The 13,268-nt window shown below is 32.1% G+C and overlaps 1 protein-coding gene across 1 annotated transcript in view; it reads right to left on the bottom strand.

Moving 5' to 3' along the window:
• Positions 1-7,417, bottom strand: part of LOC129231353 (uncharacterized) — a 93,703-nt gene extending 86,286 nt beyond the window's left edge. Inside the window, exon 1 of the mRNA XM_054865645.1 lies at positions 7,296-7,417. Coding sequence (XP_054721620.1) covers positions 7,296-7,338 — 43 coding nt within the window. The 5' untranslated portion in view covers positions 7,339-7,417. The remainder of the gene's footprint in view (positions 1-7,295) is intronic.
• Positions 7,418-13,268: the final 5,851 nt, after the last annotated feature.

Genomic DNA, 13,268 nt, shown 5'->3' with positions numbered 1-13,268 from the left:
GGAGAAAAAAGATTTTTTTTTGTGTGTGAGTGTGTGGAATAATAATACTGATTTTCGGAATAAACTGGTGTACAATGCTACGCAATGGGAGAGATTACGAAACGTTCAAAATAAAATGAGGTTTCTGTACTAATTGTTTTTTAATTTGCAGAGAAATGTTTAATTTAGTTGAAATGTTTAATGAAAGCAGTGAATAATGCAATATTTAGTTAAAAAATATTTGTATTACAGTGATGGATATGAAAAAAATTAACTAACTTGCAAAATGACAGTGTAGGGGCCTAGTTTCGTTTGGTGACAGCAATTTCTTGCAAAATTAATTTAGAATTTCTAAAAACAAAATGTGTTTAATGGTTAGCACATACTTATCACAAAGTAAGAAGTAAATTTAATTTTGAGAAAAATTTAATTTGCACATTGTAGGTTTAAGAATTTGAAATTTTTTAGTCAAACATCAACTTGGTTGCCTTTGTATACTTATTCTTAGGTTTAAAAACTATATCAGAATATCCTAACTATGACTATTTTATTGTACCCATTTAACTTCAACACTTCAACTGGTTTTAAGTATTATGTACGTAAAGCACCCAAAAAGCTAAACAATACCATAGGAAAGAATATATATATAAGATATGTAATAAATTAGTATATTAGTTTACATACGAGTAGACCCAAAACGAATACGGCAAAATAGTATAGTTTTCTTCTGTAAATATTCGAAACGAAATGGGGAAAGAAACAGAAAGCATTACTTAGGCTTGACACTGGGGCGTTATTACTGACTGATGATGACTCGTCTAGAAGCAGTAAAATGTGGGGTAAAACGAAATAGCGAGACAAAGTGAAATGCAAAATCATTTACTCTACTTGTGGAGCGACTTATCTGACAGTATTTTAACTACGGTTTTAAAGATATTGTTGATTGCAGCCAGAAAGTAGTTACCTCTTAAAAACAAGGTACCTGATAATGACAGCCATTTTCAACGTTTGATATTGTTATTTTAATAACTAGAAATGCATCATAAAAAATTTTTTTTTGTTATTATAAAATGATAAAGTACTTGTTATTTACATTTCAAATACTGATTGAGACCTACAGGTGCTCAGTGCAGTATTTATTTATATAATATTAGACTTATTTTGATTTTAAATGTGTAGTACAAATTATCATGCGCACGTGGGGCAGAGAGAAATGATTTACTTCATTTATTTATTTAATCATTCATTTATTAATTCATTTATGTATTAATAATTTATTCATTCCTTAATTAGTTTCACGTACTGATTCCTTCATTCATTCACTTATTAATTAATAATTCACTAATTTATTCACGTATTTATTTAATAGTTCATTAACTCATTTAATTAATTATTGATTACTTAACTATTAAATAAGTTCATTCATTTCTTATTCATTCAACTATTTTGAATGGTCGACTACAAAATATCGCTCCAGAAAAGAAATTGTATCATAACTTTGAAAATCATTTTACAAGTACAAAGTGATCAAATTTAAAGCTAAAAATAAAAAATAACATTTTTAATGCAAGTTATACTATAAGATATTTTGCTCTCTCACTTTATTCAATGTAATTAAAAAAATAAAAAACAACAGTTTTTTCGTTTTGCAAGATGAAATTTATCTTAAATATTTTTCTTTGCCCCACATTTCGCGATTATTAGCTCTTTTACATTGTTTTCCCTGTTTTCTCTTTTTTCTTCGACCCTTTCTATAAGTGAGAGAATGAGCCAAGGGGTGTAATTGGACATTTTCAAGTTTCTAGTGAAACGTGTATAAAGTTGCGGTCCTAGGTTAGCTTTCTGTGTCGTTATTGGCCAGTATATATATATATATATATATATATATATATATATATAATGGAAAATTATTTTAATAATTTTAATTTAATAAAATGTAACTAGTTACCATGATGTAAACATGATTTTATCGCTTTTATCGCGGTCAATGTATTATAACTCGGTTTCATAGCATGCAACAGTTTTGCAAACAATGCTTTTTCAATCAAAGTTTTTTTTACTCATATTTTTATACCTGAGAAAGTTTCTTGAACCTGTGCCAACTACATCGCATTCGGGTAAAACTCGGATAAAATTAGCTTCTTTGTAACTTAAAGATTAATAGGTCTTTTCTTAGGCCAATGCTCTAACTCAATTCGATAAAATACATTGTTTCAAATGCTCAAATGCTGTTAAGAAGCTTTGATTCCTCCAATTATAAGTAGCATAGTTACATCAATTTACTAGTTATGGTGTCAAAATAATACTAGAATCCCTAAATTATTTGGATTTTATGGAACATAAATTATACTAAATGATTTTCAAAAACAATGAGATTGAGAAAACAATTCAATAAATATTAGAACCAAATATCAATTAAAGTAGCACATTAGTATCCGGTTATTTTCACCTTATTGTATAGAATTTGTACTTTCGTTTACATTGGGAAAAATATGAAGCATTTCGTTGAACTGCAGAAAGTTGTTGGTAAATGAAGTGTTGGATTAAGCAGTTTAAGTTGAATAAATACCTTTGTACATTCAAAGTAAAATACGAAACAACAATGTCAAATAGCAGAAATTACATATTACTGCAGACATGTGTTTCGGCATTACAAGGAACGCCTTTTTCAATGCAATAGAAACATGAGCTTATGGATGGAAAGACACCCGACAAAAGCCAGATAAGCAGGCTGCTTAAAAACTAAAAATTGCGGATTAAGTACACACCAATGAGAAAATTATAAACCAATAAAGAACCAATAGGAATACAAACAATGAGCAAGAGCTTTTTAGTGGCAAGAGCTTTCTAGGAATGCAGACAATAAGCAAAGCTCTTGCTCATTGTTTGCATTCCTATTTGTTCTTTATTGGTTATAATTTTCTCATTGGTGTTTGGTTAATCCGCTATTTTTAGTTTTTAAGCTGCCTGAGTTATCTGGCTCTTGGCTTTTGTCAGATGTCTTTTCATCCATAAGCTCATATTTCTTTTGCATTGAAAAAGGCGTTCCTTATATCACCGAAACTCTTGTCTGCAGTAGTTTGCAATTTGTACTATTTAACGTTGATATTTCTTATTTTAACCAGTTTGATTTGGTAAAATTTATTTCTGTAGTGTGCGATTAGAAACAACTTAAAACTAAATATTATATATTAAACCAAAAAATAGAGCAGGATCAACTTAGAAAATGACGATCTAAATGAGCTGCATCCAGTGAACGGAAAGCGAACTAAATTTTGGTCCTCAAATCTCCAGCTCCAAGTTACGAAAATAAATTTTAGAAACATTTCGTTACTCATTTCCTATCAATAGCAGTTCTATATTTACATTCACTACATTATACACTAGTGTTCAAAATTATAGACGCAAAGGTTTGATTTTATTTTAATCATAACTTAACACAGTTTAACTTTTTTCCCATTCGAATAAAGATAAATCAATTAAAAAAATAGTTCAGTGTAGCTCATCGATTAAATTTTTAAAAAAATGTAATTAAAATATAGAAACTTTAATATTTTATCATTGTTTAATATATTACGTGAAAACTAGACAAAAGTATGAACTCAGAGGTTTTGCTCGAGTAAATTAATTCAAATCCATAGCATGGACTAATACTGCCAATAATGATCGTTAGTTGCTTTTTTTTTTCAAAATTAATGACCAAAATTGATCATCACAAATTTGTTATTTATTTGAATAAAGTCAGTTTCAATAAAAGAACTGGGTGCGTTGATTATATTCAAAAAAATATTGTTATTTATGGTAGTTTTATATGTTTTTTTTTTTTTTTTTTTTTTTTTTTTTTTTAACGAAACCACTTTACCCCACCACAGCTTATGAGCACATATGAAAACGAAATAAGTCAAGTTTTCTTCCTAAACTTCGGTGCAATGCGTTCTTTTTAATTTAGTGTAAAAAAAACAACTTTTTTTTTTTAAGTTAGAACAAATTCTTGTATTTATTATCCACTAAAGTTGAAAAAACTGGACCTAATGACCACATTTCCCTTCCAGATCCAACTAAATCTAAGGACAATTTTGTCAGCTATTTATCTTTAATTAGTCAAAATAACGTTAAACTAGGTTAACTTATGATTAAAATCTTTTGAGTTTATAATTTTGTCCAGCAGTACGCTTTAACGCTTATCGTTGATATTTAAAAATAAATCAACTAACGATCACTAAGAGCAACATAAGTTCATGTTTTGACTTTTAATTAAAATAAACTTAAAATAACTTATTTTAACACATTGACTTATTTAACTTATAAAATTAACTTTACTTATTAGAACAAAGCTTTAACACACTTTACAAAACTTTACTGTAATCTTTTTTTTTTTTTGGAATTTAATTAATGAGTTTTTCTGAATCAAATTTTTTTTCCAATTATTTATTTTTATTTAATTTTAAAGAAACTAGTTAAACTGAGTCAAGTTATGATTAAAGCAAAATAAAAAATATTTGAGTCTGTAATTTTTCCCCCAGTGTAGTATAACTTATTTTCATGTTCAAACTCGGTCTAGTTTACTTGAAAATGCTTTAGAAACATTTCGAGTCACTATGACGTACATTTTGAGTTCCTTTAACAAACAGTTTTGAGTCAGCTTCCGTTTAATTTTACTTAAATTTTGAGTTGTAATAATCATAATTAATATGCCTGTTTCGGGATAAAATGTTTCTCTGAATACCTAAGCGTTTTACCTTTTACATCATTACAATGATTAACTATTGCATTTATGAGCGATTATTTACAGTCATTGTTAACATGTTTCGACAGTGTCGACTAGCCAAGTGATACAAAATGTGACAGCCTATAATTTCATATTTAAAATTGTTAGATAAATATTATAAGATGCACTTAGTTAACCACATGTTTCAAAAATATTTATGTACAAAACGTTTGTAGCCATGTTATTAAAGGATATATCAATATTATCCAGAAACATAAATTTTCAACGGAATATAAGCCAAACTTTCGTAATTCAAATATCAATAATTGCAAATAAATAAATGAATCACGTTTTATTTTTTTAAAATGATTGTTACGCTATACACATCCGAATTATTTTTTTAACTGCGTAAGTTGCCACTTACAAGTTTTGACAAACACATTTTAGCATGCACATCCCAATAATTAGTGAAAACTTTTATTCTTTAAGATCCATATCACAAAAAAAAAAACTCGAGTAGTTTTTTAATAACGTAACATTTCAAAGTTTCAGAGCTGGAAAAATTTACTAAGAAATATCTATACCTAAATACTTGAATTAATTACATTCAAGTTTAATTTAATTTAATCAAATATTTTGCTCTACAAACTTTTTATTCATGTAGATAAAATTTTGGGTCTTTCAAAACATTTTTTAATGTATAACTTGTATTTAGAAGGCGAATGTCGGCCAAAGGGAATTACTTAATACTAATTCCATTTTTCAATATGTGCAGGTTGAAAATGTTTTGAAAATTATAGTATGTACATAAAGACAGACCGAAGTATTTTGTAGCAGAACATGCATTGAAATGCTATTTTTCCTTTTTGGCAGTAAATTTGAACCTTTAAATGGAAGTGAAAAATTATCATTTTTCCCCATACACGGGCAAAGAGATAATTAAAATATTCATATAGTGAGATAATTTTTGATTTCCTTGTTAAAACTATGTTTCATTCAATGAATACATTAATGAATTAATTAATGATTAATAAAAAAGTGAATGCAGAAAGTTCATACAGATTGAATGTGTGAACGGAATTAATGAATTAATGAATAAATCAACGCTGCATTAAAAATAAATAAATTGCACATTGAAAATCAAAACATGCCTAATATTGAATAAATACTACGCTGAATATCAGTAGGTCTCAATTAATATTTAAAAGGTTAATGACAAGAGCTTTAACCATTTTTAAATTTGATATACCACAAAACATTACAGTATTAGCATCAAATTTTGAAAACGGCTTGAATTACCATGTACTTTGATCTTCAGGGGTACTATTTTCTGATTAGAATCAACTATGTGTTTAATAACATAATTAAAATATTACCAAACATGTAGCTCCCCAAACAGAGTAAAATATTTCTCCATTTCACTTTATCTCACTATTTCGATTTGCTCCATGTTCCTCTGCATGTATCAAACATATATATAACTTCTAATAATATTTGAGTAACCTGAAAAAGTAACTGAGCAAACTTTAAAAAAAAATTAAATTGCTGGACAGGTAGAGGAAACACAAGACTGGTCGAAAATATTTAAAAAATGTTATAATTGAGTAAATACTGAGAAATAAAGGAATGTTTTCTCGGATATCTTTACATCCATAAGCTCACACTTTTTTGCATTGAAAAAGAGATTTCTTGAAACCCCAAAACACGTGTCTGCATTAAGCTGCTAATTTGAGCATTTCAACGTTGTGAAGGAACTATATTATCTTCCAACCGCTCTATCAATTAGTTTAAAGCTTAAGGTTAGCATTCCTGCTCGAGTGTGGAGGCCGTCGAACGAATTCGATTAACTTAGTCTCAAGTTCAGCTTGACCAATCTCATGACAGTTATTGGGTTGTAGTATTAAACATATGCCTTTGAAGAGCTGCGGTGTTTTGATGTAAATGAGCCTTTTTTTAGATATGAAACCGGAACGCGTTGTGACATTTTCATTCTGAAACAAAAAACACTTTTGTGATAAAAAAGCACTCGCTCGTTTATTTTAATTATTTTTTTATTTCCTTTGCTTGTACTGTTAAGATAAAACCGCACAGCAGCTAATTATAGTAAAAATAAAGAAATTAAAAAAAAAAGACACACCTCAATGAAATGAATCGTGCAATCTCACGAGCATTACAAGGAGCGCACCAATAAGTTGCTGCTTTTTACTCAATAAAAGTTTTTAAAAAATCGATAATATTTAGTTGCATAACCCAACCAATCATATTAGTTTCAACTAAATTCCTTTATTTGAAGCAATTCGCAGATGCAAACAATTATGTAATCGAACCGGTTTACATAACCTCATGTTTGATACGTTTTACGTAATTATTGGTATGCATGCACTTAAATATTTTGATGCTTATTAAACGTATTAAAAATGTTCTAAAAGTTATAAATTCATTTGTACTTAGAACTAAAAGGAGCGTGTGAAACAAATAAACAAAAGCAATACATGTATTCAAAACTTTTCCCTATTTAGTCTAAATTATATTCAAGTATATTTTTAGACTCATAAGAAAATACAAATTATTATATTTGTACCCGTTTATAATCTTAGTATGCACTTACCTAGAGGAACTTTTCTCCACTTTGTTTTCTTTTTACCCCCCATGCTGTTTTGTGCTTCCTACTCTCACTGCGGCTGATTCTCTGTGGCCATGCCTTCACCTTGCAAGGGCAAGAGAGTATTTGGCACGCCTACAAATTCATCGCTGCTTTGGCGATTATTGTAGAACTCCTCAGAGAAAGTTGCATCATTTCTACATCTCTCGACGCGAGAATCGATGGTAGGGGGTAGAGGAGGTTGCCCCTTGTGTCGATAATTTTGCTTCGCTCTTAGGGAGGGTTTTTTTTTTTTTTTTTCCTTGATTGCAGAATAGATTTTTTTCTACTACATACATTAATAATATGCAATAAAATAATTGAGCATACAATGTAACTGATTATGTTTTCCGAATGCAATGCATGATAAAACTTGCATTGGTATTAATTCTGTGCAAAAGAACATGTGATAACGAGAATCGTGATACCTTATTGAACGTCATAAAAAAAATTTCGTCCCTACAATGAAAAGTTCTCCTTATAAAGAATATTTGTTTAGTCAATGTTGTGGATTGTATTAAATTAGTGAAATTTTCTACAATTCAATGAAACCTGGATAAATTGGACTTAAGTAGATACAAATTAAATTTTGAATCAAAAGAAGTAGGTACTAGCATCGCAATTATACGCACAAAAATAATTGAATGCAGCGAGTAAATTAACTCATGAGAAAAAATTACAAGCAAGAATATTTTTTTTTTAAATCGGAGTCAGTCTTCTTTGTTTTCTAACTATCGGTAGAATTCTAAGATTATAGCTAAATAAAATTTAAAAAAAAAAAAGAAAAAATTAATTTGAACTTTGACATCTTGAACTCAAATCATGTTTTTCGCAATCACGAGTGTGTGTGTGTGTGTATGTAGGCGTGTGTGTTTGTGTGTGTGGGGGGGGGGTATGTTTGTTTGTGGTGTGGGGGGGGGGTATGTGTATGTGTGTAGGCATGTGTGTTTGTGTGTGGGGGGTAGTTGTATGTGTGTTTGCATGTGGGGGGGGGGGGTATGTGTATGTATGGGTAGGCATGTGTGTTTGTGTCTGTGTGCAGGCATGAGTGTTTGGGTAATTGTGCGTATGTGTAGGGGTGTGTGTATGTGTTTGTGTAGGTGTCTGTACGTATGAGTGTGTAGGTGTAAATGTGTGTGTGTAGAATATGGACGCAAGCTGGAGACGGTTTTCGCTAGAGGAGCAGCATCGTAAGGCGGCCGCCCGACGGTAGTGCTGCAAAGGGAGGCGGGAGGGGGGGGGGGGGTGCGAAATAAAATCATAGGAACATCAAAACCGTCAAGTGAGAACAATAAGCAGTTGTGATTGCTCAATAAATATGTTTCAGCATTGACTATTTTTGCTTTTTCTATAATTCTTATTCGTAATTAAGACTTGCTTACGGGCCGAATGACAACACTTTTATAAAACTCAAAGACTTTTTTATGCTCTAAAGCTCTGATTCGTAACGTAAGACTCTAATTTAGTAGCTGAATAAGGGAGCTATTTGATTTACCTTAATCGAAGTCTATTCGAAGTCGGAAACTGAATATGATAATAAATTACATAATTTTGAATCTCGTAAAATTGTAAAAGTCCCATTCTTATGCTCATTAATTTAAATATGAGCTTAGGGCAATTGAGAAAGAAAAAAGAAATATTCAAAGTATGCGTGTAAAAACTTTGAGCTAACCAGAAAATAGAGGATTTACTATAACTTGTAAATCTCGTTTCATTGCTTTCTTTTTAGGGAAGTTGTCAAGAATTTGCTATTGCTATCCTATCTTGCGACGTTAACCCTTCTGACTAATAGCAGAAGGGGGGAAATCCAAATTAATTCAGTAAAAAAAAGGAGGTAGGGGGAGGTAAATCGGCTGGTGCAAGTGATTTTTTTTTTCTATCCATTTTTCTCTCTTCTCTTATATTTCTCATGACATCCTCATCTTTTTCACTCATTTTTTTTAATTGTGTTTACGAGTTAATCTTCAAAGGAGACTTGCTGAGAAAAAACGTCTTATCCAAACGAATCCTACAGAACTTTGATTGGGGTGTTTCCAGTGGCGTAGCTAGGGAGGAGCGGAGGGGGCGGTCCGCTCTGGGCGGCACTTTTTGGGGGGCGGCAATTTCACTCTTTCGATGCGAAAAAATTCAACGCATTTTCCCAATTAGGAAATCATGTTTTTGATCTATTACTGCAGGCAAAAAAAAAGTTCTTTCAATCGTAAGGTTTTGGTACGACTATGATAATAAAATAAGGTACTCAAATACAAAACATGTGTTTTTCTTGTGGACATCTTAGCACTATTGTTTTTTTTTTTTTCTCTCCGTCTGAGGCTACAGACTGAGGAAGGTGGTATTGTAAAGTCAAGGAACCATGTTTTTTCTTTTTTCTTTTTGCTGTTAAGGTTAACTATTACAGAGGAAACAACAAATTCCGTAACATTTCGTTACATGATGAAGCTACCACTTGATTTTACGTAAGTTCCGAGAAAACCACCGTATCCAAAAAAAAAAACTTATTTTTTAAGGAAAGTTAACGGGTAAAAGGAGAGAGGTCTCAAATAGTGGGCGATTTCTTGCTCATTTTCAGGATAGCATTACCTGTTTCAACAATTGCTTTGATTGGTCATTGACTACAAAATTTTCACTAAGACAGAATGGATTTGATGTTCATTTTATTAAAAAAAAAATATATATTCCCGACTCGACTAATAATTGCTTCTAATATTGCGCTATATCAACTAATACCTTTATACAATGAGTTTCACATTTAATCATTTGCTTTAAGGAAGATTTTTATTTAGTAAAAATGATCTCTAGGCGAAGCCTTTCATAATTCGACCTCTATTAGCAAAAAAGCGAATCACCCAAATTTGGTCTCGAAACATTTCCAAGGGATAAAGCCCGCCTCATCCCTTCACATTTCATTTTTTAGCCTAATATTGATTATTGAGTTTTATAACTTCAATGCCAACAAATCCTGAGTTCAAGCCCTGACCCTTCCTGTACAAATTTAGGACATCAACTTCGAACTTTAAAATCCCCACCTCATCCAATGTCTTCAAAAATAGCTTAAAGTCGGGTTTTTTTAACTATAACTTCAGAACAGTTCTAAGGTAGGGACCCCAGATGTGCACGAAATTACCTAACGTCATAACAGTTGGCTCCAAATTTCGTTTTTAGAAATTTCTGAGGGAAGACCGCAAATCCCCCCTTTTTTTTCTCAGTAGTGAAGAACTTAAAATGAGCAACAGTTTCGAAAAAGATTTTGATTGGGAAACCTTCCTCCGAACTCTCTCTCATAACATCGTCCGTCAATCAACGGCTGAAGTCACGGTTTTAGGACGTCATTTTGAAAACGTTTACAGGGGAGACGGAAAAACCACCTGACTTCCCAACAGTTTTGGAAACATTTGGAAACTTATGCCATCAAAGATAGCCTACAATTGCGTTTTTGAGACTTTGACATCGAAAAATCTCAACAGAGCTCCTGAACGTTCCCTATTCTCTTTACCGTCATCAAAGATAGACTAAAATTGATTTCAAGTTTGAAAATATTTCTGGAGGAAAATCCTTAGCTCAAACCACAGTTAGCTCTTCAGCTCTTCATTGGCTAACGTCATAAGACACTGGATTTTTCATGAATGACATTTAGATTCATATTTAAAATTTAAACAAAGGAATATTTAAATTTGTAACAAAAAACACATTTTGTGTTTTTCTCAACACTTTTTTTTTCGATTTCATTTCATGGTTTATATTTTCTGCTATTTTGGCCAGGCGCGGATCCACGGGAGAGGAACTGTGGGAGCGTTCCCCCTTCAAAAACCCCAAGTGCACCTAAAAATTTTCAAACGAGAGTATGGGAAAATAATTCCGTTTTTTAAAACTTGAATTTAAGAAAGGCGCCAGAAAAAGTGAGGAGAGAATTTCAAAAGCAGATCTAAGAAGAGGAACTGCTGGAATGTCCCCCCCCCCACACACACACGCCTCGGGGGAAAAAAGTGTGCCTAAAGTTGTTCAAAAAACAGAGTACAGGAAAATGTTTATGTTTTTAGAACGTGAACTAAGGCACCAGGAAAAGCAATGAGGCAGCAACAGAAGCGGATCCATGGAGGGGAACTGGGGGGAAAATTCTCCTTCCCTCCCCCGAAAACCCCATATATACTTAAAAATTTTCACAACGGAGTATAAGAAAATTCCCTGGAAGAGAAGTGAGGAATGTTCCATTTCCTCTAAACTCTCATGTGTACTTAAAATTTTTCACAACACAGTACAGCAAAATTCTCCTGTTATATAGAACTTTAGCTTGAAGAAAGGCGCAAGAAAAGGCGAGGAGATAATTGCAAAAGCGGATCTAAAGAGGAGAACTGGGGAATGTTCCCCTCTTTCTTGCATTAAAAAAATGAATAAATTTAAAAAAAATAATTATAAAAAAGTGATCCTAAAGCTGTTTAGAAAACAGAGAACAGGAAAAATGTTCCGTTTTTTAGAACTTGACAAAAGGCTCCAGGAAAAGCGATGTGACAATAGCGGAAGTGGATCCACGGTGGGGAACTGGGGCAATGTTCCCCTCCCCCCAAAAATCACAAGTGTACCTAAAAATTTTTAGAACAGAGTGCAGGAAAATTTTTCTGTTTTTTAAAAATTGAACTTGAAGAAAGGCGCAGGGAAAAACGAGGAGAGAATTGCGAAAGCGGACTCTGATCTAGCGCTGGGCTTAAGTCTGGATATTGGCTGAAATTCTCCATTTAATGACTGCCATCCCGAAAGTGTGGGATCACGAGTTTGTAATTCAAGGTTTTTCCTAATAAAGCCCTGCAAATGTACTCGATATAGATGATATTTCGATGCATTTTGCGTTGGGGGCAAACGAGCTATGTCAAATTCCTTTTTAGCTGAAGTCTTTTTCCTAAGGTATAGCGAAGCGCGCTTAAGTGGCCTGTGTCGATGTTACCTACATTCTACATATAGTGATACAATAATCTTACAACCGATTTGAACCAAATATTCCAAAGTAACATCTTTCGATGATCCGAAATGGTATGATCAACAGTCTTAAATCTTAAGAACAAATTATACTCGTGATACTAGTAATTATAGGTTGTTAATTTGGATTAAGTTTTAATGAATATAATAGTTGAAATATTGTTACTGTATGTTCCTTATGGCATTTTCAGAAAACATAACAAGGCTTTCCCACCAATAGAATTCTGAATGACTTGAATGTCACGAACTTTATCAGATTGTATGGCAAACTGTATTAAAATATTCATCTGGTGAGTCCCTACAGAAAGAGAAACAGGGGACCCTCGGAGGTGATGTATTAAAATATTCCTAGAAGAATGATATAGTAAAAGAATTAAAATGTCTGAATCATCCGCAACTACCATCACATGTTTTTCCTGGGCAATTTTTACAGCTTCTTTCACTATCACCGTATCTGCGTCACCTTCCATTTGAATCACAGTATTACCTCTCCTGTGAAAACAACTCGCCAGTATGTTGACAAAACGTTGTTTGTTTACAGAATTAGAAAGAAAATTGTTTTTCAGAATAATTATAGGTGAATTTTCATGAAATGCTTATACATTTGGTTTCTTACACCCATTGAATACTATGGTCTCTTTTCCAAATCTTTTGCTTTCATGTGCTTCGTGTTGACTTTCATATCTCCAAATATTTCAGACGTGGATTACGGTAACTGATGAACCAATGCGCCACCTTCAAGAAAGTAGGAAGTACTCTCATGCAGATCTTTTTTTCATTCAAGGTATCTTACAATTTTGCCAATGAAGATTTATCTGTTTTTCTCATTTGCTAAGTACTATGGTCAAAGAGTGTAGCTGGCAGAGTAAATAATGCGTAGTTGAAAAATTCACAAGCATCTTGAGCGTTATTGTCTAAGAACATGCATGCTAGCATCCTCCGTGTTAAAAGAGGGAATTTACGTTGTGAGTC

The sequence above is a fragment of the Uloborus diversus genome, chromosome 10, assembly GCF_026930045.1.
Source record: "Uloborus diversus isolate 005 chromosome 10, Udiv.v.3.1, whole genome shotgun sequence".
NCBI lineage: Eukaryota > Metazoa > Arthropoda > Arachnida > Araneae > Uloboridae > Uloborus > Uloborus diversus.
The sequence above is the reverse complement of the archived record's forward strand: the minus strand, read 5'-3'. Positions and strand labels throughout refer to the sequence as shown.